General features: G+C 51.5%; 3 protein-coding genes and 1 long non-coding RNA gene across 4 annotated transcripts; 2 read left to right on the forward strand and 2 right to left on the reverse strand.

Moving 5' to 3' along the window:
- Positions 1-334: 334 nt before the first annotated feature.
- LOC104673995 lies at positions 335-1,632 on the reverse strand. The gene is made up of 2 exons (XR_749587.2): positions 1,298-1,632; positions 335-1,190 (listed from the first exon to the last, which is right to left on the reverse strand). It is a non-coding gene; the product is annotated as an uncharacterized LOC104673995 (long non-coding RNA).
- Positions 965-10,419, forward strand: PPT2 (palmitoyl-protein thioesterase 2). Its single transcript, XM_010378207.2, has 9 exons — positions 965-1,167; positions 2,123-2,313; positions 2,565-2,718; positions 3,188-3,283; positions 3,371-3,478; positions 5,458-5,541; positions 5,661-5,745; positions 9,339-9,393; positions 9,577-10,419. Exons 1-9 carry the CDS (start codon positions 993-995, stop codon positions 9,718-9,720), a joined length of 1,092 nt encoding a protein of 363 aa, XP_010376509.1. The 5' UTR covers positions 965-992; the 3' UTR covers positions 9,721-10,419.
- Positions 10,420-10,863: 444 nt separating this feature from the next.
- Positions 10,864-15,030, forward strand: EGFL8 (EGF like domain multiple 8). The gene is made up of 9 exons (XM_010378159.2): positions 10,864-11,400; positions 12,862-12,990; positions 13,219-13,341; positions 13,422-13,531; positions 13,627-13,722; positions 13,804-13,974; positions 14,067-14,146; positions 14,220-14,373; positions 14,662-15,030. Exons 2-9 carry the CDS (start codon positions 12,890-12,892, stop codon positions 14,706-14,708), a joined length of 882 nt encoding a protein of 293 aa, XP_010376461.1. The 5' UTR covers positions 10,864-11,400; positions 12,862-12,889; the 3' UTR covers positions 14,709-15,030.
- On the reverse strand, positions 14,958-23,195 carry AGPAT1 (1-acylglycerol-3-phosphate O-acyltransferase 1). The gene is made up of 7 exons (XM_010378192.2): positions 22,870-23,195; positions 18,042-18,250; positions 17,681-17,814; positions 17,173-17,348; positions 16,913-17,008; positions 16,714-16,786; positions 14,958-16,195 (listed from the first exon to the last, which is right to left on the reverse strand). The coding sequence occupies exons 2-7, from the start codon at positions 18,239-18,241 to the stop codon at positions 16,023-16,025; spliced, it is 852 nt and encodes a 283-aa protein (XP_010376494.1). The 5' UTR covers positions 18,242-18,250; positions 22,870-23,195; the 3' UTR covers positions 14,958-16,022.
- Between the last annotated feature and the right edge of the window lie 1,697 nt (positions 23,196-24,892).

Genomic DNA, 24,892 nt, shown 5'->3' on the forward strand with positions numbered 1-24,892 from the left:
GCAGTAAAGAGAGAGGCCCAGGTCTGTAATTCGGGGGGAGCTGGGCCTTGGGGGGAAAAGGGAGAGAGAGTTTGGGCGGTGTGCATACATACCTTCTTCGTCCAGGACTAAGGAGCTGAAGCTCTTTTGGAGGGGGTAGGCAGTATGACTTAACTGCTCATTTCTGGCAGCTCTGTTGGTAATGTGTGCTCGTTCCCCCACTTTCCCTTTGTTTTTAAAGAGGCTGCTTAGAGTCTCCGGGCCGGTCAATGTTCAGATCCATTCCCTAAACCCCCCTACTCCCACCAACCACCTCCCACCAAGACGCATCTCCACCTCCTGAGTCGACCTGCGGTACAGCGTTATTAGTCTTTTTATTTGCTTATTGCATCTTGGGAGCGCGTGGGTGGGTGAAGGGAGCAAGGATAGGAAGTCTATGTAGATTTACACCAGTTTTTTTTTTTTTTAAACAAAAACACAGCCAGATAATCATTATTCTTCCCTTACGCCCCCCCAGCCCCCACCTGAGGCAGTCGCTCTCCCGGCTGCGTCCCTTTTCGTCCATGTCCTAGCGGAGACTACAGAGCAGTACAGAGGCTCTCGCTGAAACCAGTCCCAGGCTCCAGAGAGTCAGATCACGGCTTCACACCAGTCGTTCTGGTCACTAGGCGTTCGCGTGAGCCCTCAACCCCTTACCGCCACCCCATCGTCACTCTACACCACTCCAAGCGCAAAATGGTTTGATTGAGACAAATTTAGACCAAGCAATGACCTTGTCAACAGAGAGAGGGGTTCAGACAAGCTGAGAAATCCTTCTGTCTAGAAAAACGTCTTTAAATGCTAAGTAAAAGCCCTAATAAGTAAAAGCCCTGAGGCTCTAGGGTGTCGGGTAGGGATTATGGGCGGAGAGGTGGGACGCCTGAGGGTCACGGCAGGGAGCCACCCACAGATAACTCAGAGAACCAGATTGTGGGGGTCGCTCAGGTTGAAAGACTGGTCGAAATTACAAGGGCATGAGTCAGCGCATCCCTATGCGCCCTCCGCCCCTTGGGGGGTGGGTCGCTTATAGGGAGGGGAGTAGAGTAGGGCAGGAGAAATTGGGCCAGGTTGCACTTAGCTCAAGGGGCCTCGAGGACTCTCCGCGTCTCTGGAGACAAGGGCACTACACGCACTTCAGAATGAAGAGTTGTAAGTCGCTGACCTGTGGCGGACTGGAGGGTGGGGTGGGGGTGGGTATTGAGGGGCAAGCCCGGGCTGGCATCAGCCCTCCAGGCCACCCTGCCACTCACCCAGCACACGGCAAAATGCAGAGGACTACCTTTCCCTGGTCCACCCCCCGGCCGCCCCTTGGGGAATGAAAACTTCGTGTTCCGCTGCGAGCCAGACGCCTGTATTGGGAAGTGGGGAGAATCAAGGAGGGGAAATCGGACCTTTGGGTCGCTGGGGGCAACGAAGCCTGGAGAGGCCTTCTTTCCATTCCCAGAATATGTTTGCTGCTTTTTCCTCTTCCCACTGGCCTAAATGGATCGCTCCGCCTATTTCCTCCCCAGCACCAAGAGCGCAATGGAATATTCCATTGCCCCTCCGGTCCTGGGTCAGTGTTGCGGGGAACGCTCGCGCGGTTGCCAGAGAAAGCCCCGGACGTGACGGATTTGCGCGACCCCAAGCAGCCCGCCCTTCCCCCTCCCATCCGTCATTCCCCTGCGCTCTCTTTCCTCACCCTCCCCCCTCCCCCGTGGGTTCCAGTCTTGGGAGAAGTAAACAGCGGGTGGAGCGAGGCCTACGGACCCAGGCCAGGTGGGAGTTTGCACTCTTCAAGGGGCCTGGGCTGCTGCTGGGGTATTACAGAACTCCGCGTTGTTCATGGCTGGGGAGATGCAGTCATCCCTGAACCTAGGGAACAGGTCCCCCGAACGCTGAGTTGGGGGCGGGACTTCGGGTGCGCGTTGGTGCGTCAACGTGGTAGGGGGGTGTGTTTGTAGGGAGAGGGTTGGAGTAAGTTAAAAGTAGGCTATTTTGTGACAGGGACATGGTGAGGGACCTGGTGTGGGACCGAGAGGAGGTGGCTTGATTGCCAGGCGTCTGTTCCGAGGGAGGAGGGTGTTGCCATCTCTCTCACAGGCCTTTATCACCCTTTCCTCAGGCGGGAGCATGCTGGGGCTCTGGGGGCAGCGGCTCCCCGCGGCGTGGGTCCTACTTCTGTTACCTTTCCTGCCGCTGCTGCTGCTTGCAGCCCCCGCGCCCCACCGCGCGTCCTACAAGCCGGTCATCGTGGTGCATGGGCTCTTCGACAGCTCCTACAGCTTCCGCCACCTGCTGGAATACATCAATGAGGTCTGGCAGGGGACACCTGGGTGCAGGGCGTTAGAGGCGTCTACTGTGGCAGGGGAGGGAGAGCGGGGAACTGAAAGCCACCCCTCTGGGCCTGCCCAGTTCCTCAGGGAGCTGGTGCTGGCGTGGGGGAGAGTTGGGGGACGGGATCCCTGGTTCTAGCAGGGTACAATAGACCTGTGGATGCGGGCCAGGGGTGGCGTGTGGGAGCTTCTTAGCCTATCCCCGGTGGCTGCATTGCCCCCTTCCCACAGACACACCCCGGGACTGTGGTGACAGTGCTCGATCTCTTCGATGGGAGAGAGAGCTTGCGACCCCTGTGGGAACAGGTGCAAGGGTTCCGAGAGGCTGTGGTCCCCATCATGGCAAAGGCCCCTCAAGGGGTGCATCTCATCTGCTACTCGCAGGGTAGGCGACTCCCCTGCCCCTAACTCCTAAGCCCTATCTGAGGCTTGATCCTTATCTGAGGGACACTTCCTAGTGTCCCTTTTTCTGAACCACATTGCTCCAGGCACAACCCTGGTACCTGAGCCCTTCCTTTCTGACTTCCCTCAGCACCTGGGTCTCATCTCTGTCTTGAATGGGAGGGAAGCTTGCTACACTGCTGCCCCTTTGTTTCCTATTACCCATGGTTCTTGGACACAAGGGCAAATGGGGCAGGTAAAAACATCTTAGAATTAGAGGCAGGAGGCCCAGCATCTAATTCGGGCTCAGTCACTTATATGATGTGTGACATTTTGGCACAGGGTGTGCCTGCCTTCCGTAAGCCTCAGTCTCCTTTATGTACAGTGTGTGTGTGTGTGTGGCAGTGGGGGTGGGGGGTGCTGCTGGCTTTGCTGTCCTTAAGTGTCTGCCCAATGTGGTGTTCTGCCTACAGGGGGCCTTGTGTGCCGGGCTCTGCTTTCTGTCATGGATGATCACAATGTGGATTCTTTCATCTCCCTCTCCTCTCCACAGATGGGACAGTATGGAGGTGAGTGGGCACTAGACCCCATAGAATGCCCTGAGTTTTGGGGGAACAGAGGTTTATGGTCACTTAACACTGCCATTCTCTTGCCAGACACGGACTACTTGAAGTGGCTGTTCCCCACCTCCATGCGGTCTAACCTCTATCGGATCTGCTATAGCCCCTGGGGTCAGGAATTCTCCATCTGCAACTACTGGCATGGTGAGTGGGGACGCTGAACTGGGGCTTCCATGGATCAGGTCAGTTGCTTCCACCTCTGCTACAACCAATAGCAGTGATAACAATAAAGATAACTAACATTTATTGAGCTATTTGAACAGGCTCTGTTCAGAATTTCTTTTTTTTTTTGAGAAGGAGTCTTGCTGTGTTGCCCAGGCTGAAGTGCAGTGCAAGATCTCGGCTCACTGCAACCTCTGCCTCCCAGGTTCAAGCGATCCTCCTGCCTCAGTTCCTCTAGTAGCAACTTGCTATTGCTGGGATTACAGGCAGGCGCCACCACGCCCGGCTAAGTTTTGTATTTTAAGTAGAGATGGGGTTTTGCTGTGTTGGCCAGGCTGGTCTCAAACTCCTGACCTCAGGTGATCCACTCGCCTCGGCCTCCCAGAGTGCTGGGATTACAGGTGTGAACCATCGCACCCAGCCGAGAATGTTTTAAGTGTGTCACCTTATTGCCTTAGACGGTTTAGTCTGTTGCGAGAGTCAGCAAACCTTGTCTATAAAGGGCCAGAGAGTAAATATTTTTGACTTTGTAGGACATAGAGTCTGTTTCACAACTCCTCAATTCTGCTGTTGTAGTGTGAAAGCAGCCATGTACCATATGTGACTGAATGTGCCTGTGTTCCAATAAAACTTCATTTACAAAAACAAGTAGTAGGCTGGATTTGGCCCATTGGTCACAGTTTGCCAATCTCTAGACCAGACCATGGGACCAGAATACTTGGGTTTGAATCTTGACCCTATTGGGTGACTTTGGGCAAGTTACTTAACCATTCTGTTACTCAGTTTTCCTTATCTGTAAAATATTATAGCATGTACTTCACCAGGTGGTTGTAAGGATCAAATCAATAAATGAATGCAATGTACTTTGAGTAGTACCTGGCTTATATAGTAGATGCTAGATAAAAGTACTTGCTATTGCCAGGTGTGGTGGCTCACACCTGTAATCCCAGCACCTTGGGAGGCGGAGGTGGGCAGATCACCTGAGGTCAGGAGCTCAAGACCAGCCTGGCCAACATGGTGAAACCCTGTATCTACTAAAAATACAAAAAAATTAGCTGGGTGTGGGCACACGCTTGTAATCCCAGCTACTTGGGATGCTGAGTTAGGAGAATTGCTTGAACCTGGAACGCAGAGGTTGCAGTGAGCGGAGATTGTGCCACTGCACTTCAGCCTGGGTGACAGAGTGAGATTTCGTCTCAAAAACAGAAAAGTGAAGCCGGGCGCGGTGGCTCACGCCTGTAATCCCAGCACTTTGGGAGGCCGAGGCGGGCAGATCACGAGGTCAGGAGATCGAGACCATCCTGGCTAACTAAAAATACAAAAAATTAGCTGGGCGTGGTGGTGGGCGCCTGTAGTCCCAGCTACCTGGGTGGCTGAGGCAGGAGAATGGCATGAACCCAGGAGGCAGAGCTTGTAGTGAGCTGAGACTGTGCCACTGCACTCCAGTCTGGGCAAGAGGCTGTCTCAAAAAAAACTCTCTCAAAAAAAAAAAAAAAAAAATAGTACTTGTTACTGTGTTTACAGTTATTATCACTACTATTATTATTATTTTGAGACGGAGTCTCACTGTGTTGCCCAGGATGGAGTGCAGTGGTGCAATCTCAGCTCACTGTAACCTCCACCTCCTGGGTTCAAGTGATTCTTGTGCCTCAGCCTCCTGAGTAGCTTGGATTACAGGCATGGACCACCATGCCTGGCTAACTTTTGTATTTTTAGTAGAGACAGGGTTTTGCCATGTTGGCCAGGCTAGTCTCGAACTCCTGACTTCAAGAAGTGATCCACCTGCCGCGACCTCCCAAAGTGCTGGGATTATAGGCGTGAGCCACTGCACCTGGCCCATATTATCACTACTATTTTATTACTATCCACCTTGACTATTGCTGCAGCTTCCTTATTGGGCTTTTCACCACCAGTCTTGCCTCCCTTTTCTACTTCTTTTTCTAACTGCCCTTTGTACCCAGATCCCCACCACGATGACTTGTACCTCAATGCCAGCAGCTTCCTGGCCCTGATCAATGGGGAAAGAGACCATCCCAATGCCACAGGTGAGAATTCAGGCTCCTACCTGTGTTGCTTTTTCTGCTTCTTTGACTCCCTATGTCTCCCTCTCCAACCTATCCTGACCCCTGTGGCTGATTCAGCCTCTCTTCTTCCCATCCTACAGTATGGCGGAAGAACTTTCTTCGTGTGGGCCACCTGGTGCTGATTGGGGGCCCTGATGATGGTGTTATTACTCCCTGGCAGTCCAGGTAATAAGGGATTGTGTGGCCTGAAGATCGACTAAAGACATCCCCCAACCCCAATCGGTCTTTATCTCATGCCTAAAACTGGCCTGCTCCTTCCACCTTTTAGTTAGTGCGCCTCCCCCTATTTCATCATGTCACCCAAGACCAAAACCTGGGAGTCATATCCCAACCCCTTGTATCAAGCCAGTCACTAAGTCCTGCTGACACTTCTCCTCTCCATCCCTATTACCCCTTCCCTCACTTTATAAAAACTTTTAATTTTGAAATTCTTATAGATTCATAGGAAATTGCAAAGATAGTATAGAGAGGCCCTTCACCCAGCTTCCCTCAGTGGTTGCATCCTATGTAATTATAGCACAATATCAAAACCAGGAAATTCACATTGGTTCAATGTGTGTGTGTAGTTCTATGCCATTTTATCACATTTCCTACTACCTCTTTACTTACCTGGACTATTATAATAGCCTCCAGCTTTGTCCCCTCCATCCTATTCCTTAGAAAAATATCCATGACTCCATGGTACTATGTGCTTGCCTGTGTTATAGGTCACCATGAGTGATCTGTAATGTCACTTGAGCTACTTGAATCACTCAAGAAATATTTATTCAACATTATGGGCTCAGGCTTGTTCTGGGCCCTGGGGATGCAGTGGTAAATAAAAGAGAAGTCCCTAATGTTACGTAGCTTATATTCTAGTTTGTAAGCCTGCTGATACATATATACAAATATATATGTCAGGTAATAAGGCAGAGGAAAGGATTAGAGGATGACCGGGGGCCTAGTTTCAACAGTGGCCAAAGTCCTCCTGGAAGAGTCGCCATTCAATTAGAGACTGAAGGCAGTGAAGGAGAGAGTTGTGCTCTGGGTGGAAGAACCCCCCAGGGAGAAAGTGTGGCCCCTGTGCCCGGCCTTGCCTGGCCAATATTTTTTAATTAAAAGATTTTAACTCCATCTGGCTGGGCGCAGTGGCTCACGCCTGTAATCCCAGCACTTTGGGAAGCTGTGGCGGGTGGATCACCTGAGGTCAGGAGTTCGAGAACAGCGGGGCAATGTGGAGAAGCCCCATCTCTACTAAAAATACAAAAAGTAGCTGGGCATGGTGGCGCATGCCTGTAGTTCTAGCTACTCAGGAGGCTGAGGCAGGAGAATTGCTTGAAACTGGGAGGCGGAGGTTACAATGAGCCGACAGGGTGCCACTGCACTCCAGCCTGGGCGACAGAGCAAGACTCCATCTCAAAAAAAAAAAAAAAAAAGATTTTAAGACCTTTTTATTTTGAAATAATTTCATACTTAAGAAAAGTTTGTGCCTGTAATCCTAGCACTTTGGGAGGCCAAGGTGTGAGCCCAGGGGTTTGAGACCAGCCTGGGCAACATGGCAAAACCCTGTCTTTACCTAAAATACAAAAATTAGCTGGGCGTGGTAGTGTGCCTTTGTAGTCCCAGCTACTTGGGAGGCTGAGGTACGAGAATCGCTTGAGCCTGGGAGGTCAGGGCTGCAATGAGTCGAGATCTTGCCATTGCACTCCAGCCTGGGTGACAAGAGTAAGACCCTGTCTCAAAAAAAAAAAAAAGTTACCAAAATAGCAAAAAGCAGACATGTATACTCCTCACCTACTTTTCTCTTCTCAAATGTTAACATTTTGTCATGTTTACATTAATCTTTTTTCTCTCAATATATATACATTTATTTATGTATTTTAATGTTATGTTTAAAAATAAACATAGATTCAAATTGCCCTGAATATACGCTCACAGATTATTCAAATTTTTCCAACTGTCCTTATAGAAAAAAATAATATCCAGTGGAAGATCCAAATCAGGATCTTGAGTTGCATGATCCTGTCATGTCTCTTTAGTATCCTTTTTTTTTTTTTTGAGTCCGAGTTTTGCTCTTGTTGCCCAGGCTGGAGTGCAATGGCACAATCTCGGGCCACTGCAACCTCCGCCTCCCAGGTTCAAGTGATTCTCCTGCCTTAGCCTCCCGAGTAGCTGGGATTACAGGTGCCCGCCACCATGCCCAACTAATTTTGTATTTTTAGTAGAGACGGGATTTCTCCATGTTGGCCAGGCTGGTCTCAAACTCCTGACCTCAGGTGATCCACCCTCCTTGGCCTCCCAAAGTGCTGGGATTACAGGCATGAGCCACCACACCCAGCCTTTTTTTTTTTTTTTTTTTGAGACAAAGTCTCACTCTGTCTCCCAGGCTGGAGTGCAGTGGCGCAATCTCAGCTCACTGCAACCTCTGCCGCCCAAGTTCAAGTGTGCCGCAGCCTCCCGAGTAGCTGGGATCACAGGCATACGCCACCACACCCAGCTAATTTTTGTATTTTTAGTAGAGATGGGGTTTTACAATGTTGGCCAGGCTGGTCTCGAACTGCTGACCTCAGGTGATCTGCCCACCTCGCTCTCCCAAAGTGCTGGGATTACAGGCATGAGCCACTGTACCAGGCCTCTTTAGTATCTTTTAATTTGGAATGATTTTTAGTCTTTGTCCATGACATTAATATGACATTGATATCAGCATACTGATCAGCTATTGTGTAGAATTTCCCTCAGTGTGGGTTGGATATTTCCTCATGCTTAGGTAATCTTTTTTTTTTTTTTTTTTTTTTTTTTTTTTTGAGATGGAGTCTCACTCTGTCATCCAGGCAGGAGTGCAGTGGCGCAATCCGGGCTCACTGCAACCTCCGCCTCCCAGAATCAAGTAATTCTCTTGCCTCTGCCTCCCGAGTGACTGGGATTACAGGCGCCCACCACCACGCCCAGCTAATTCTGTATTTTTAGTAGAGACAGGGTTTCTCCATGTTGGCCAGGCTGGTCTCGAATTCCTGACCTCAGGTGATCCACCCTCCTCGGCCTCCCAAAGTGCTGGAATTACAGGCTTGAACCACCGCGCCCAACTAATTTTGTATTTTTAGTAGAGATGGGGTTTCACCATGTTGGCCAGGCTGGTCTTGAACTCCCGACCTCTGGTGATCTGCCGGCCTTGACCTCCCAAAATGCTAGGATTACAGGTGTGAGCCACCTCACCTGGCCAGTAATGCATTTTTGATGGGGTTTCTACAGAAGTGAGGTCGTATCTTCAGTGTATCACCTCATGAGATACATTATATCCAGTGAGATATTTTTGAGTGTCCTCCCTTGCTGCCTGTCTCCCCAGTAGGCCTTGAGTTCCTTTGGGACCTTGGCCCACCTTGATTTCTTCCTTTTTTTTTTTCCTTTTTCCTTTCCTTTTTCTTTTCCTTTTTCCTTTCCTTTCCTTTTTGAGACGGGGGTCCCACTCTGTCATCCAGGCTGGAGTGCAGTGGCTTGATCTTGACTTACTGAGACCTCCACCTCCTGGGTTCAAGTAATTATCCTGCCTCAGCCTCTTGGGTAGCTGGGATTACAGGCACCTGCCACCATGCCCAGCTAATTTTTGTATTTTTAGTAGAGATGGGGTTTCACCATGTTGGACAGGCTGGTCTCGAACTCCTGGCCTCAGGTGATTTGCCTGCCTTGGCTTCCCAAAGTACTGCGATTAAAGGCATGTGCCACTGAGCCCAGCCAGATTTTCTCCAGCTCTTCTGATAACCTCCCCACAAATCTCTTTGTAGCTTCTTTGGTTTCTATGATGCAAATGAGACGGTCCTGGAGATGGAGGAGCAACTGGTGAGCCCCCTGGGATTACTTCCCTTCCATCCACTGTCCCACCTTATTCCAGAGCCCTCTCTGTGACTCCTGAGCTGAAGGGTTCACCCTGTGGGGAGGAGGTCCAGGATCCCAGCAGTAACTCACTTTGTCTCTCCTTGTGTCTCTCTTCCATTCTTCCATGCCCCTTCGACCACCTTGAAGGTTTATCTGCGGGATTCTTTTGGGTTGAAGACTCTATTGGCGCGGGGGGCCATAGTGAGGTGTCCGATGGCCGGGATCTCCCACACAGCCTGGCACTCCAACCGTACCCTTTATGAGACCTGCATTGAACCTTGGCTCTCCTGAGGATATATTCAGGGGTCCCCAGGAACTCCTCAGTCCAGAGACCAAGTGATGGCCTTGGAAAGCAGATGTCAGGCTTTGGTGTGCCTGTGACCACCTCATTGCTCCCATATTATCCCCCACCAACGTGGCCTCCCAGAACCCCCTTCCTCTGCTCCTCCGTGAATGACAAGTCCAGGCCTCCCCTACCTCATGTCTTCTCATTTGGGGGATTGCTCCGTGCTCTCCCTTTCTCTCAAGGCCGAAGTTGGGAAGTGAGAAACCATGTTTTTAACTTGTGGCTGCTTTTGCTGCTGCTGCTCCTCCGTATCTGGCTGTATGGGAGGAGAACCCACCCCCTGCCCACCACAGGGGTCTCCTTCCAGGCCACTCAGGACATTTTTAGCTTCTCTTCTCCCCATGTTCCCTTTTTTCTCTGAAGTCCCCTGTCATCAGCCCTCCTAACCCCTAAGAGAGACTACCCATGAGAGTGGGGTTCTGAGGCTCCCCTATGGGGACAGTTCCATTTTTGAAGTGTCAGTGTTGGGGAATATCTGTGGCCTATGAGGCCCATCTCAGGTTTGGGGATCCCCCAGTCCCTATGATCAGTGTTGGAGTACCCCCCTGGGAGAGCCCAGTTTCTTTGAGGCCCCAGGCCCTCTTTTAACTACCCTTGAATGGGTGTTACCCCTGTATTTATGGAAATAAAGTTCCATTTCCTCAGTGTGACGTGGCTCATTTCCAGGTGGAGGGGACCTGGCTCCCCAAGGCGGGTGGGGATGGAGCCTGAGGCCTGGGTGCCCAGATGCCTGGTTTAGGGTGGGGACCCCCTTGGTGTTTCCGCTCTCTCTCAATGCCCATTCTTTGTGGGTTCCTGATTCTCTGTGGGTTCTTTCCTGCTGAAGACAATTCTTTTCCTCTCCCAGTCCCCAAGACTGGGGGGTTAAGCTCAGGGCTCCAGTGGTTTGGGCCTCAGCCTCATGGGTGGAATGCGCCTGCCACCCCCAGGCTAGACGAGGGGGCAGAGGGTCAGGGTGGGCATTTTTTGTGCCCCTTTTGAGCTTTGTGGGCCAGAGCTGGGTGTAGGGCTGGACAATGAGCCTCCTCTTCCTTGAAAGAAGGAATTTTGGCTGAGACAATAGGGCCCTGTCTGCTCTGGCATGGGGGGTGGTGGCTGACTCAATTCTGCTCCCCCTAAGCCCTAACAAATGTCCTCAAGAGAGGGGGGCAGTTTTCCCCTTGGTGCCCTGGGCTGCCCCCCTGGCCCTTTGTGACGATTTGCCCTTTTAGCTTTCCTCAGCTGATCTTGCTTTTTCTCCATTAACCTGACCTGCTTTGTTCCCTGCAGCTGTTTCTCTGCCCCCTAACTCTCCCCTAGTCTGTGTTGGGTTGAAGGGGGTACTGGTGGTGTTACAGAGCTTGTAGCTTCTGATTTGGGGAGTCCAGAAATAGGGGCCTCAGAGGGTTGGAAAGATACTTCTAGGGAGCCATTTGCTGGGGTGGGGATGAGGGTGGTGGGACTTGACCCTACTGAGCTGACCCTGCTGGAGCTAAGGAGGAGGCTTGTGGGAGGGGGCAGGAATGGGAGGACTCTCTGGCCCAGCCCCTCCTCTCCTTCTTAGCCTGCCAGGCCCACCCACCAGTCTGAGCTGCTTCTGCTGAGGCTGGTCTGCCTGAAGCCTCCCAGGAGAAAGGAGAAGCCAGGTGGGAATGGAGAGAGAGAGGAAGGCAGGTGGGGAGAGAATTTCAATGGGGAAAGAGTGGGGTTTACTCAGAGACTTAGGGTGGGCATGAGTTGAGGGGTTTTTTGTTGGAGCAAGGGATGTGCATTTAGGGCATATGTGATGGTGTGGGTGTGTGAGGGGAGTAGCAGTGTGTGAAAGGTGTGGAGTTTCCAGGTGCTTGGTTTATGTGTATGGTGTGAGGATATATAGCTAGGGTTTTTTTGTTTTTTGTTTTTTTTTGAGACGGAGTTTTGTTCTGTCACCCAGGCTAGAGTACAGTGGCACGATCTTGGGTCACTGCAACCTCTGCCTCCCCGGTTCAAGTGATTCTCCTGCCTCAGCCTCCCAAGTAGCTGGGATTACAGGCACCCAACACCACGCCCAGCTAATTTTTTGTATTTTTAGTAGAGATGGGGTTTCACCATCTTGGCCAGGCTGATCTCAAACTCCTGACCTCATGATCCACCCGTCTCGGCCTCCCAAAGTGCTGGGATTACAGGCATGAGCCACCATGGCCAGTCAGCGAGGGTTTTGAAGGTATGAAGTTATAAGAGGGCATGTTAAAGACAGAAGGGTCGGCTGTGCATGGTGGCTCATACCTGTAATCCCAGCACTTTGGGAGGCCGAGGCGGGCAGATCACCTGAGGTTGGGAGTTCAAGGCCAGCATGACCAGCATGGAGAAACCCTGTCTCTACTAAAGAAAAAAACAAAACAAAAAAATAAATAAAACAGGATCACAAGGTCAGGAGATTGAAACCATCCTGGCTAACATGGTGAAACCCAGTCTCTACTAAAAATAATAATAATAAAAAAAGCTGGGCGCGGTGGCAGGCGCCTGTAGTCCCACGGGAGGCTGAGGCAGGAGAGTGCCATAAATGCGGGAGGCGGAGCTTGCAGTGAGCCGAGATCATGCCACTGCCCTCCAGCCTGGACGACAGAGCAAGACCTGTCTCAAAAAAAAAAAATTTGCCAGGCGTGGTGGCGCATGCCTGTAAACCCAGATACTTGGGAGGCTGAGGCAGGAGAATCACTTGAACCTGGGAGGCGGAGGTTGCGGTGAGCCGAGATTGTGCCATTGCACTCCAGCCTGTGCAATAAGAGCGAAACTCCTTTAAAAAAATAAAAGACAGGAGGGTCATAAGGGGAGGGTTGACTGAGTGTCCCTCCAGGTTGTGCAGAGGGGATTAGAAGTAGGTTAGAAGGGAGGTGGAGGGAGTGTGCTGGGGTGTGAGCTTTTATGATGCTGAATGATCATGATATGCTAAGGATAGGATAGCATTGGGTTGTACACACAGGTGTAGGCAGTTCTGGTGGCTAATATGTAAAAATGAATGTCCTGACTCCCTTAGAGGGCACCTGCAGAGTGCCCTTGGAGGGACTAGTGCTGGAGAAATTAATAGGAGAGGGGACGGACATCCATTAACCTTTTCTTGCCTGCAGCCTGTAGGGTCCAGCGTCAAAGAGAATCATGGGGTCCAGGGCTGAGCTGTGGACTCTCTTAGGCGGATTCTCCTTCCTCCTGCTACTGATATCAGGCGAGGGGACCAAGGGTGGATTCCTCAGAGAGAGGTGACAACAGAGGGGGTGGGACTCGGGTGAGCTCTTCTCGGGAGCCTTCTGTTGGGGATGGGGCTTGACAGGAGGCAAAACTTAACTGAAAGTTTAGAATGGGGGTGAGAGGCTGTCATCTGGAGGGAGAGCGGGGCCTCAGTAGCCTCTTGAGGGAAGTGGGACCCCTGGCTCCCCAGGGCCTGGCCTACTCAATCTCTCCCACCTCATCCTCTGGCATGGAGGCAGTCAGGGAGTCTGCTCCAAGCAGACACTGGTGGTTCCGCTCCGCTATAACGAGTCCTACAGCCAACCAGTGTACAAGCCCTACCTGACCTTGTGCGCTGGGAGGCGCATCTGCAGCACTTACAGGTGAGGGATGGGGAGATGGGACCCCAAGAACCCCGACCAGGACCCGTACTAAGGGTCCTGAGCCAGGCGCTGTGTTCCAGGACCACGTACCGCGTTACGTGGCGGGAGGTGAGGCGGGAGGTGCAGCAGACCCATGCAGTGTGCTGCCAGGGCTGGAAGAAGCGGCACCCAGGGGCGCTCACCTGTGAAGGTGAGGCTGGGTCTTCCAGGCCTTGCGGGGAGGCGCGCTCCACGGAGCTGGGGAACTGGGTCATCGGTTCGAGACTGAACCCCACTTCTCTGCAGCCATCTGCGCCAAGCCTTGCCAGAACGGAGGCGTATGCGTTAGGCCTGACCAGTGCGAGTGCGCCCCCGGCTGGGGAGGGAAGCACTGTCATGTGGGTGAGTCAGCTTGTCCTCCCCACCTATTCTGGTACTTTCCCCCGCCCCCTCTCTCAGCCCCTTCCTCTTTTCGGTAACTAGACGTGGATGAATGTAGGACCGGCATCACCCTCTGCTCGCACCGTTGTCTTAACACGGCAGGCAGCTTCACCTGCGGCTGCCCGCACGACCTAGTGCTAGGCCTGGACGGGCGCACCTGCACAGAGGGGTCCCCAGAACCCCCAACCAGTGCCAGCATACTCAGCGTGGCCGGTGAGCGGGCAGGAATACAGGCCACCGGGGGAACCTGGGACAGGCGTCCAGACTTGGGCAGTGGTTATGTTCTTGGTCTTCTTTGTCCCTAGTTCGGGAGGCGGAAAAAGACGAGCGCGCTCTGAAGCGGGAGATTCGCGAGCTGCGAGGGCGCCTAGAGCGGCTGGAGCAGGTAAGCTAAGCCTGCTGGGTGGGGCGAGGCCAGACGTCACTATCAATACCCTGAGGCATCTCTTCCTTTATAGTGGGCCAGTCAGGCTGGGGCCTGGGTCCGAGCGGTGCTGCCCATGCCGCCTGAAGAGCTGCAGCCAGAACAGGTGGCTGAGCTGTGGGGCCGGGGTGACCGCATCGAATCTCTCAGCGACCAGGTGCTGCTGCTGGAGGAGAGGCTAGGTGCCTGTGAGTCTTCACATTCCTCCCACCTTGACTTCTATTCCCCAACTTTCCCCAAGACCCCTCCCCATTCAAGCATTCCCTTTCTCCAAGCCCCCTCCCCATTCAAGCATGCCCTCTTTTCTCCAAGTCCCCTCTCCAACATTCACTCTTCTCATGCTTCTCCACTTCACCATCGTTCTCTTCTGAAATCCTGTCCCCAGCCCAATAGTTTCACTTACTGTTTGGTGAGCGTGGCAGTGTAGTCCACTCCAGGCTGACCACAGCCACTGTGTCTGCCATGTCATTAACCAGGCTCCTGTGAGGACAACAGCCTGGGCCCTGGCCTCAATCATCGATAAGAAGCCTCTACAGCACCCCTAATTTATACAGAAGCCAGACCCACTAATCCTCTGGGATTGGCCGACTGTGAGCTGCAGATAAGGCTATCAACCACCAAAGAGCAATGAACAATGGAAACTTCAGAGAGCTGAAGAAAGGGGGAGGCCTGTGTTCTTGGCCCATCCCTGAGTCTTCTGGCTGGGGGCAGGTTGCCTGGGCAAGAACTGCTTCTTCGATTCCTTAACAAATGCAACCACCAAGCACCCAGATCTTTCTCTCTCTCTCTTTATTTTCAGTTTTTTGCTGTTATCCAGATAATTAATAAAAACCAACCACGCAAAACTGGGTCCCATCCTCTCCTTTTGCTCCCAGCCTACCTCCCCAGTTGTGGGAACAGGTCTGGAGCAAGAGGCAGGGAGTGGCTAATGCCACCGGGAAGAAATGAAAACTGGCTCAGAGAAGGGGAAGCCTCAACAGAAAAAGAAATAAATTAAAAGCCCTCTTATCCCCTCCAGCCAGGGTTCGTTCCTTTCCCCAACTCCCCAGGGGGCAGAAGTGAGTGCAGCACCTGATGTCTGCTTCTTCCCCTTGTGTCTGGTGAAATGGTGCAGCAGGGCTGCAGGGGGCTGAGTGGGGTCAGGTCCACTGAAGAACTGTACCATGGGGACAAAACCAGAAATGTGGAGACTGAACTGGTATCCCAGAGAGTACACAACCCTGGGCATCTGGGCAAGGGCAGGCATGAGACCTCTGAATTAGAAGGGTCCAGCCCCCACTGACGGGAGGCTACACTGGGAGGGAAGGTGAAGGTGTTGAGGAAAGCTCCCAGGATGAGCCTGGGAGGACTGCTCCAGGTATCAGCTTCCAGCCACAGGGCGAGAAGTCCTCCTCACATGGATGAGTCCATTGAATCCATGGACTTTGGGGTGGGGAGAATTGTTCCACAGAATGGATGAGTCCACTGGCCAATGTGGAGTAGAGGGGGAGAGAAGACCACACAGGAAGAGACTCCACTGGGGATGGAATGTTCCCCACCCTTGTGTAGGCTGAGTCACTGGAGATGAGGGGGAGGCAACTGTCCCACAGACAAGACAGTAGGAGGTGGGGGTCAAGAGTGGAGACTGCACCAAGGCAGGAGTCCAGGGATGGGGCCAAGAGGGGGCAGGAGTGGCGCTGTATCCACATTCACTTCAGAAGTTGAAGACTCCAAAGAGGAGAATAAGTGGGGAGAGGGGAGACAATGAAGAAGGTTTGGCCCTGCTTCAGGGCCCACTGGGTGGGTAGGTGTGGGGAAGAAGATGGGGACAGATGGAAGGAGAGGTCAGAGCCAGGGTTCACCCACCCCCGCCAGGCTTCTTCAGATAGTCACCACCACCCCGGCCATCGGTGGAGATTTCCCGGAAAACAGTGAGCATGGAGTGCCGGACTCTGTCAGCCAGAGCTGGGACGTCATCTGGTGTCAGCCCTTCTGTGGGCACTGGGGGCAGCACCCGCACCTGACATTGTCCTGGGGCAAGGGGAGCACCATCATGGCCTGTCCACCCAGATCTTTGCCCACCCAGGTCTTTGCCCACAGGTGGGGCCCAGCTTCTGAGTGATACTCTTCCTCAACCTTTCAGTTCTCTTCCCCCAACCCTGGACAACCATCCCTGGGCTTGCCAGCTGCCACTTCTGAGGCCCTTCTATACAAAGCCTTCTCCAATCCCCAGACATCTCCTCAGCACCCCTCCAGGCCCCCTCCTCTGGGTTTGGCATTTACTGCTGAATGAGTGTTATTCATGACAGCTTTGTGCACACAGGCCTTATCTTTCCTGCTAGATTAGTAACAGCCTCTCTTGGTGGGACCAAGTGCTACCCACCTGGCAGGGTATGGCTTGGTAAAGACTTATTGGCTGCTGTGGGGTTAAACTAGATGACCGTGTGGACATCTTATGGCTCTGACACTGAATGATCCCCCTGCCTCACAGGGATGTCCTCCCAGCCTCTCTGGACACACCTGACCCCAGAACTGCTCAAAGCCCTCACCCGAGGTGAAGCGGCGCTCCTTCTTGCAGTAGAAGTCTTGGTAGGAGGACATGACTATGGGGACAATGGGAACCTGGGGAAGGAGTAAAGCAGGTCAGTCCACAGCTCTCTTCTGAGACTCCTACAATAAGCCCCTGCCCAGAGATGAGGGAATAGTGGGGGTGGGCAGCTGAGTAGCAGAACAGGGAGCAGTAGTCACCTGGGCCTGCACTGCAAGATGGAAGGCGCCACGTTTGAAGGGCAGCATGGAGCCGTTGTGGTTTCTCGTTCCCTCAGGAAACACCCAGACCCTCACCTGGGGGAGAAAGAAGGTCAAGGAAGACAAACACATATGGAGGAGTCAGAGTAGGTGTGATGTTATAATGGGACCTCTGAGGCCCATTGGCCCTGCATATCAGTTTATTTACAACCATTCTACTTTCTATCCCTCCAATCCCCCATTTCCCCAGGATGACTCACGTCCTGGGTGAGCAGGGTCTGGGCGACCTCAGACATGACACTGATGGCATCCCCCGTGCGCTTCCGGTCGATGAAGATGACTCCTGCCAGCCAGCAGGCCAGCCCGGCAGAGCCAGCCCACAGTAGCTCACGCTTGGCAATGGGCACACAGCGGCCTGGCAGCACTTCCATCATCCCTTGGGCAGGGTGGGGGTGGGTGAGGATTGGGGTGGAGGCAGAGTGTCACAGAAAGCAACCCACCTCACCCAGATCATCACCCACTCTGGTAGGGACTGGAGGTGGAGGAGACTAGGCAGGGGGAGCCCCAAGTGAAGGAAAAGGTGACCAAAGGTGTATGTACCCTGTTTATGAGGGCAGTTCTACCCAGGGAATGAAGGCCTGAGAGGGAGACAAAGGGGCAATGTCCCAGAGGAAGGAGAATTGAGGATCTCAAGGAGAATATATTCTAGGGAAAGTTCCAGGAGGGGAGGCATGGCTGGGGGAGGTGTGCCCTGTGGTGGGGTCTCACCAAGCAGATCGAGGGAGCTCTGGTGGTTGGAGACAACAACATAGGGCTGTGAGGGAGGGAAGTGGTGAGCCCCTCGCACCTCCACTCGGATCCCGTACAGGTATTTGATGTGGAGCAGCATTAGACGCAAGATCCTGTGGGGTCACGGCAAGGGGTCCCAGTGGGATCCATTGATGTCCATCTGCATGCCTCAGCTCCCCCCAACCCTACTGTCTTTCTGACCACCTTTGCAGTCCTCTCCCCATTCCCTGTCTCTGGTCTCTCTCAGTCTTTTCTACACACACCATGCCCCCTTCCCCCAATCCACTACTTGCTTTGTACCCTTAGGTTCCCTCATTGCCCAAGACCCCTTGCCCCTCACTTCATATTCTCAACGTTGCGTCCTCGCACAGCACACACAGGGATGGCGAGCACAGCCAGGAAGAGGATCCAGCCATTGTAGAAGGCCATCTTGAAGAAGTACTTGGCACTGGGGCTGCAGAACCACAGGGTGGGCAGCAGGAAGAGCAGCAGCAGGAAGAGAAGCAGCAGCAGCATCCATGCCCCTGGCCACAACTCCATTCTGGCCACCTGCAGGGGATGGGGCAAGGGACAATCAGCCTGGTTTCTGGAGGACAGTGGGGTAGGCAAGGCACAGAAGGCAGGGTTGGGGACTGGTGCTATGAGGACAAGGGCGAGAGAAACAAGCTGGGGCAGGGTTCCCATTGAAACCTTCCCAGGAAGCTTCTCTAGGATGAGGGTGGTGGAGATAGAGCTCAGGACTGCTCTCCCATTCCTCTTCCCAAAGGCTCCAGATATATTCAGACAAGAGACACAAGACATGGACATCTACAACTCACAGATACCTCATAATAAATGACAATAAGAATGATAGCTAACACTTGTAGCTGGTAAGGGTCTTATAATGGTCTATACTTGTGCCGTCCAAGAAGGTAGCCACCATCTACATGTGGCTACTGAGCACTTGAAATGCAGCTAGTCTGAACTGAGGTGTGCTGGAAATGTAAAATACACATCATATTTCAAAGACTGAATAAAAAACAAAAAGTAACATATCCCATTATTAATCTTTTATACTGACTATATTTTGAAATTATAATCTTGGGCCGGGCGCGGTGGCTCACGCCTGTAATCCCAGTACTTTGGGAGGCCGAGGCGGGTGGATCACGAGGTCAGGAGTTCAGGACCAGCCTGAACAACATAGTGAAACCCCGTCTCTACTAAAAATACAAAAATTAGCCAGGCCTGTTGGCACATGCCTGTAATCCCAGCTACTTGGGAGGCTGAGGCAGGAGAATTGCTTGAACCCGGGAGGTGGAGGTTGCAGTGAGCCCAGATCACACCATTGCACTCCAGCCTGGGCAACAGAGTGAGACTTTGTCTTAAAAAAAAAAAAAAAAAAAAGAGAGAAAAGAAATTATAATCTTTTAGATGTATCAAATTCAAGAAAATATATTACTAAAATTAATTTCACTCTTTTTGCCTTGTAAAAATGTGGCTACCATAAAAAACTTATTTACGTGGCTTGCATTATATTTCTGTAGAACAGCACTAGTCTATACATTAAGTTAAACTCTTAAATGGTCCATACAATAGTCTAGAAAGTACTATTATTATTTACATTTTATAGGAAATAGGCCCAGAGAGGCTAAATAACTTACCTGAGATCATACAGCTCCTGAGTTAAATCTAAGCCGCCTGTGTTCCTAACCACTCGGTTACGCTGACACTGGTATGTACTGCATATACATATACGAACCCAGCACACAGCATGTATGGTGACTGTGACAGAACACCCACAGCCATATACCCAGGGGCCAAAGTTCATGTCACTAATGCCAACACACAGTCATACAAAGACTAACATGTTCACACACAGACACAAATTTATAATTACACCCAGTGACAGATAAAAGAATGTAAATGCGTAACCAGAAAAATCCCTCTCCACCCAGGCAGCTCCCCCATTCCAAGGTAGACTTATGGACATACCTGGAATAGCTACAAAGACCAATCCTACCTCCACACAGGCAAATGAATCCAACCACCCTTTCCCTTCCTTCTAGTGACACTTTGCGTGGGCAGGTACAGTGTGTAAGGCCTCACCAAGTGAAAAATGGAGGCAGGGAGTAAAGAGGACATAACAGCACTTGCCCTGGGAGAGGAAAGGGCTCAAGAGGAAGAGGGGCAGGAACACAGAACCTGTGTTCTAGGTTCTTCCTCCTTCCTCCACTCTGCCCCACTGTTGGGGGCAGGGTAACAATTCACAAAAAGGGTGTACAGGCAAATACCTGTCATTCCTACTGAGGCCACAGGCACTGTCTTCCCATGACAGGAAGGGCTATGCTCAAAGGTAAGCCTATTGCCAAGTGAGAAGGTAACAGGCAATAGAGGAAACAGGAGACTGTCAGTTGGAATACTGTAGGCTTTCTGAGCTGCTCCATCCCACTGCCCCTACAAGTTCAGAACAGCATCATTTCTCCCCTGAACTATGTGGAGTAGGCTCCTAACTCCCTCCAATCCATCTTCCACGTAGCAACCACAGAGATTTTTCTGTTAACACAAATTTTTCTGAAACGCAGAGCATTTCCCTGTCTTGCCTAAAGGTTCTTCTTGACAAGTTGACTTCTGCTTACATCTTCGACCACATCCTCACAAAACTCTTTTTGTTCCAGTCAAACTGATTCACTTCAGTTCCTCAGACACCATGATCTTTCACGCTTCCGCACCTTGAACATGCTGTTCCCTTTGGCTGGAATGCCCGGATCTTTTCCTGCCTCATACAGCTCAGTGTCACCTTTTGGAGGGCTGCCCGAACCCCTCCAGGCCTGTGCTTTCATTACACTTTTATCTTGACCAGTGGGTCTTGAAGTGTAGAAATGCAAATTATTGCCGGGCGCGGTGGCTCAAGCCTGTAATCCCAGCACTTTGGGAGGCCGAGACGGGCGGATCACGAGGTCAGGAGATCGAGACCATCCTGGCTAATACGGTGAAACCCTGTCTCTACTAAAAAATACAAAAAACTAGCCGGGCGACAAGGCGGGCGCCTGTAGTCCCAGCTACTTGGGAGGCTGAGACAGGAGAATGGTGTAAACCCGGGAGGCGGAGCTTGCAGTGAGCTGAGATCCGGCCACTGCACTCCAGCCTGGGTGGCAGAGCAAGACTCCGTCTCAAAAAAAAAAAAAAAAAAAAAAAAAGAAATGCAAATTATTAGACTTCACCCCAGATCTACTGAATCAGAAATTCTGGGCATTAGGTCCAGCAATCTATTTTTCTTTTTCTCACTCAGGCTGGTTTTGAACTCCTGGCCTCAGGCGATCCTCCTGCCTCAGCCTTCCAAACTGTTGGGATTACAGGTGTGAGCCATCGTGGCTGGTTAGCAATCTGTATTTTAACAAGCCCTCTGGTGAGTCTGATGTGCGCTTGAATTTAAGAACCACTGATCTTGACAACACACTATGTGTTGACTGGCATTTTTGTTTCCCTCCTTAGGCTGTAAGCAGCTTAAGGACAGGGACTCTGTCTTATCTCCAATACCAGGACAATAGGAGATGGAGTAGGTGCTCAACAAACACTTTCTGAACAGATTCTAAGGCTGTATACACACCCACAGAGCCACAACTAATGACAGAGACGGCGGTTCTGATCACAAATTAGATAGTTACCCTCTTGAGTAGTATTGACTACTAAAAGAAAAGTCACTGAGAAAGTAACGAACACACGAACACACGAACACACGAAGCCTAATGGTAACCGACTCTGAATAGATACATGCAATACATGGCCATAATGAAGGCAGAGTAACAATAATCAAGAAGAGGTCATCTCACAAGAGAAATGTACAGAATGGGATCAACATGCCACAGGGAAAGATGCTGCTCTCATCAAATGTGTGCCAACAGTGAAAAGAATGGAAGATAATGTCCATAAATACCAACGATGGGGTTCACAGCAGGATTGACCCTGTGACATGTATTGAGCTCATGGACACAGACTGTACACAGTCACTGGAAAGATAATGTTTGTGTAGAGAGGTATGGGCCAGGGAGGTCACCAAGGTAAGGCATGCAGGGATCGTTCTTTGCAGACCTGGAGACCCAGTTACCTTCTTTTCTAACACTTGATATTAAGTGACCCTCTCTGGAGAACAAAAGTCCAAAGATTTAGAAATGCAATGGAGGGCCAAATTTAATGAGCATACGGTTCATAAAATACACTGATGATAAATTTATAACACACATTCTATGGTCCTGTTACATCACTGTATCGTGCAAAAGGGCATACACATGTGTTCTGTGAACTGTGACTGGGAAAACACAGCAAACAGGCCAACTGAGTCAGACGTTGAGAGTGTAGGCTATTCAGCTGAGCCATGGGATCCCACACATGAAGACTACTGCAAATGGTAGGACCACAGACATGTCAGCCAAAGCAAAATAAGATATAAAACCTTCACATGCTGAAATAAACATGCCAAAATATAAAACGTGCAAGTAACAGGAAACTTTAAAACAGGTGCAATATATGAAAACTCACACACGTGCGGTACTTGAACATGTCAAAACTGGATGTGAGACATGGACACAAGAACGGAGAATGGGCAATTCTGATGGAAAATAACACACCATTTCTACACAGCCTATGGAGAGCATTGGGACAACCTAGTTGCACACAAGCCATTAAACATGTCAAAGGCACACAGACTCAATGTAGAAAACATGGCTCCCATAAGGCATTTGTGTGTAAGGGTCCAGCAGTGTGGAAGGCCACTGAGAAACAAGAGGTCCTGTGCCTAGATGGAAACAGAGGGGCCTAAGGGTATTCCTAAGAGGCAAATTCTGCTGGCCTTCTCCCCTCATGACCCCCGCAAGAGTCATGTGGGGTCAAAGGGCAAGAAAAGGAATTGGGGAAGGTGTAGGGAATTCCCTCTCCAGGATTCCCTGTGCACACTCCCAGTCCCAAATTCACAAGGGTTTCCATTTCTCCCCCTCCCGTGTTTCTTCCATCCTTCCAACCTCTCAGGTCCCCTCTCCTATACCCAGCAACCCTCTTCCCAGTCGGCCCCTCTCCTTTCCCCAGCAACCCTCTCCCCCAGTCGGCCCTCCCAGACCCAATCTCTCCCCTTCCCCTCGTCCTAGTCGCTTTCAGCACCCTCTTCCCTCCTCCTCCCATCCCTTTCCCGCCCACACCTCAGTGGGGTGGGGGGCCTGGGGGGCTGGCCCCCTCCCCAGCCAGGCTGCGGCAGCGGTGGTGGCGGATGGCTGTGTCTCTGTCTCTGTCGGGGTGTCGGTGCCAAGGGGGCGACGGGATTTGGGGGTGTCCTAGCCCCGGCCGATGGAGGGGAGGTGGGAGTGGGAGGTTGGGCCCATAGCGGTAGGAATGGTGGGGGGTTGTCCCCCCAGCACCCTCCCTCCCTCCCTCCCTTTCTGCTGTCTTTCTGAGGGCTGGGGCTTCTGCTGCCGCTATTCCCCCCCACACCCCTCCCCAACGCCTGCTGGTTTCCGGGGCCGGCCAGGAAGTGGAGGGCGGTGATGGGCAGCCTGTTTTGCCAATCGTCTCCCAGAAACTCAGGCATCTCCTCCCCACGTCTACCAGTGTACTCTTGCGAGCCCCGCCCCAGGAGAGAGCTCAGCCGGGCCCTCCCTCGGCCTTTGCCCCCATCTCTGGCTCCAGCTGCATCTTTTTTTTCTCTAACTCCCTTTGAGTTCTGGATCCCCTGGTGCTGTATTCCTCCTTCGGCACATTCCTTCCTTTATTCTCCATCAGCTCTCTTTTAACTGCCACTTTTACTTGGTCTCTTTTTTTCTCAACTCCGGTTATCTGCTGCTTATTCCCCGCAACTATTCTTTTTTTTAAATTTTGTCTTTTTTTTTTTTTTTTTCCTTTTTGTGGAGAACGGGGTCTCGCTATATTACCCAGGCAGGTCTCGAACTCCTGGGCTCAAGCTATCCTCCCGCCTCTGCCTCCCTGAGAGCTCGGATTACAGGCGTGAGCCACCAAGCCCGGCCCCCGCAACTATTCTTAAGGACCCCTCTTCCCGTCCCCCATTATCTAAATGCTTAGATAAATTCTAAGCATTTATCAAACACCTACCTACCATATGACAAGCATTAAGTTCACCTGGCTTCTTTTTCTCTCCATGACTCCATCTCACCCCATCTCACTCTCCAGTCGTCTGGTCTGGTTTCCTTTGCCCTTTGTCCCTCACTATCTCCCAGCAGTCCAGCTCCCCCCTCCACCTGCCTTCTCTGGCCTTTAAAGAGATCTCTTTGGCCTCATCCTTGACCCTTTCCTTTTCCATGCTCTTTTCCCTCTGCACTTTTTCTTTCCTACTTCCTTCCTATCAGTCTCCTTACTTGCCCAAGCTGAGACAACCCCTTCTCACAACATACAATATGGGTACATCTTTTCTTCCAATGGAAATTGGGCGTCAGGGGTGCTTTCTAGAAAAAGAAAAAGTGAGGAAGAATGCCGATTCCTCTGGAATGAGGGTGCCTCCTTAATTCGGTAGCCATGTATCTAGTTTTCCACCCCCTCTTCTCTTCCTCCACTCCCATTATCTCTGTACTAGGATCATTCCATCATTTCACTCTCCTTCATTTCCACCTTTCCCTCTCAACATCTTAAACCTCCAGTTTCCTGAATCCTCATCTGCCCCAGTCCTTCTTTACGCAACTGCTAACTTCTCTTCTTTCCTTACTTTTGAGTCACATGGGATCTTTTATCAAAGTCCCGCCTCTAGCCACACCTTTACCCTGCATGAGTGTACATGCCCTCGGGAAGAGGATTGGTAGTGGGAAGACTGTTACCTAGTTCTGCTCCTTTGGTCACAGTGAGGGTCAGTGATTGTAGGAAAGGCCCAAACTCCCCGGGGTCCAACCCTGGAAGAAGACCCTATTTCTATGGGCAAATTGTAAGGAGGAAAGGGCGGGTCTCCTTAAAAGGGGCGGGCCTTGCCCCTTCTCCACCACTCACAAAGAGGGTGATCCCAGAGCTTTTCTGCTCTGAAGGTTTAAAACGGAGTTTAAGTCAATCCTGTTCTACTCTGTGTACAGCATTAAGAAAGGAGTGGGCCTTTAGTTCAGTTTTGCTCTGTAAATCACCTAAAGTGGGAAGGGCTGAGTCGTCCAGCCTAAGGAGTTAACACCAGCTCCGCAGATCGATGTTCGCACTATCCAAACGTCGGGCTAATCCCAGTTCTGCTCCCTTAAC

Source organism: Rhinopithecus roxellana, chromosome 4 (genome assembly GCF_007565055.1).
Source record: "Rhinopithecus roxellana isolate Shanxi Qingling chromosome 4, ASM756505v1, whole genome shotgun sequence".
NCBI lineage: Eukaryota > Metazoa > Chordata > Mammalia > Primates > Cercopithecidae > Rhinopithecus > Rhinopithecus roxellana.

Bases quoted from the DNA above. Each gene is read 5' to 3' on its own strand.
- PPT2 (XM_010378207.2), top strand. From the start codon at position 993: ATGAGTCAGCGCATCCCTATGCGCCCTCCGCCCCTTGGGGGGTGGGTC. The intron at 1,168-2,122 runs GTAAGTCGCTGA...CCCTTTCCTCAG, and splicing joins GCACTTCAGAATGAAGAGTT to GCGGGAGCATGCTGGGGCTC. The intron at 9,394-9,576 runs GTGAGCCCCCTG...ACCACCTTGAAG, and splicing joins TGGAGATGGAGGAGCAACTG to GTTTATCTGCGGGATTCTTT.
- EGFL8 (XM_010378159.2), top strand. From the start codon at position 12,890: ATGGGGTCCAGGGCTGAGCTGTGGACTCTCTTAGGCGGATTCTCCTTC. The intron at 13,723-13,803 runs GTGAGTCAGCTT...TTCGGTAACTAG, and splicing joins AGGGAAGCACTGTCATGTGG to ACGTGGATGAATGTAGGACC. The intron at 14,374-14,661 runs GTGAGTCTTCAC...GTCATTAACCAG, and splicing joins GGAGGAGAGGCTAGGTGCCT to GCTCCTGTGAGGACAACAGC.
- AGPAT1 (XM_010378192.2), bottom strand. From the start codon at position 18,241: ATGGAGTTGTGGCCAGGGGCATGGATGCTGCTGCTGCTTCTCTTCCTG. The intron at 17,815-18,041 runs GTGAGGGGCAAG...GTGACCCCACAG, and splicing joins CGCAACGTTGAGAATATGAA to GATCTTGCGTCTAATGCTGC. The intron at 17,009-17,172 runs GTGAGTCATCCT...TTTCTCCCCCAG, and splicing joins AGACCCTGCTCACCCAGGAC to GTGAGGGTCTGGGTGTTTCC.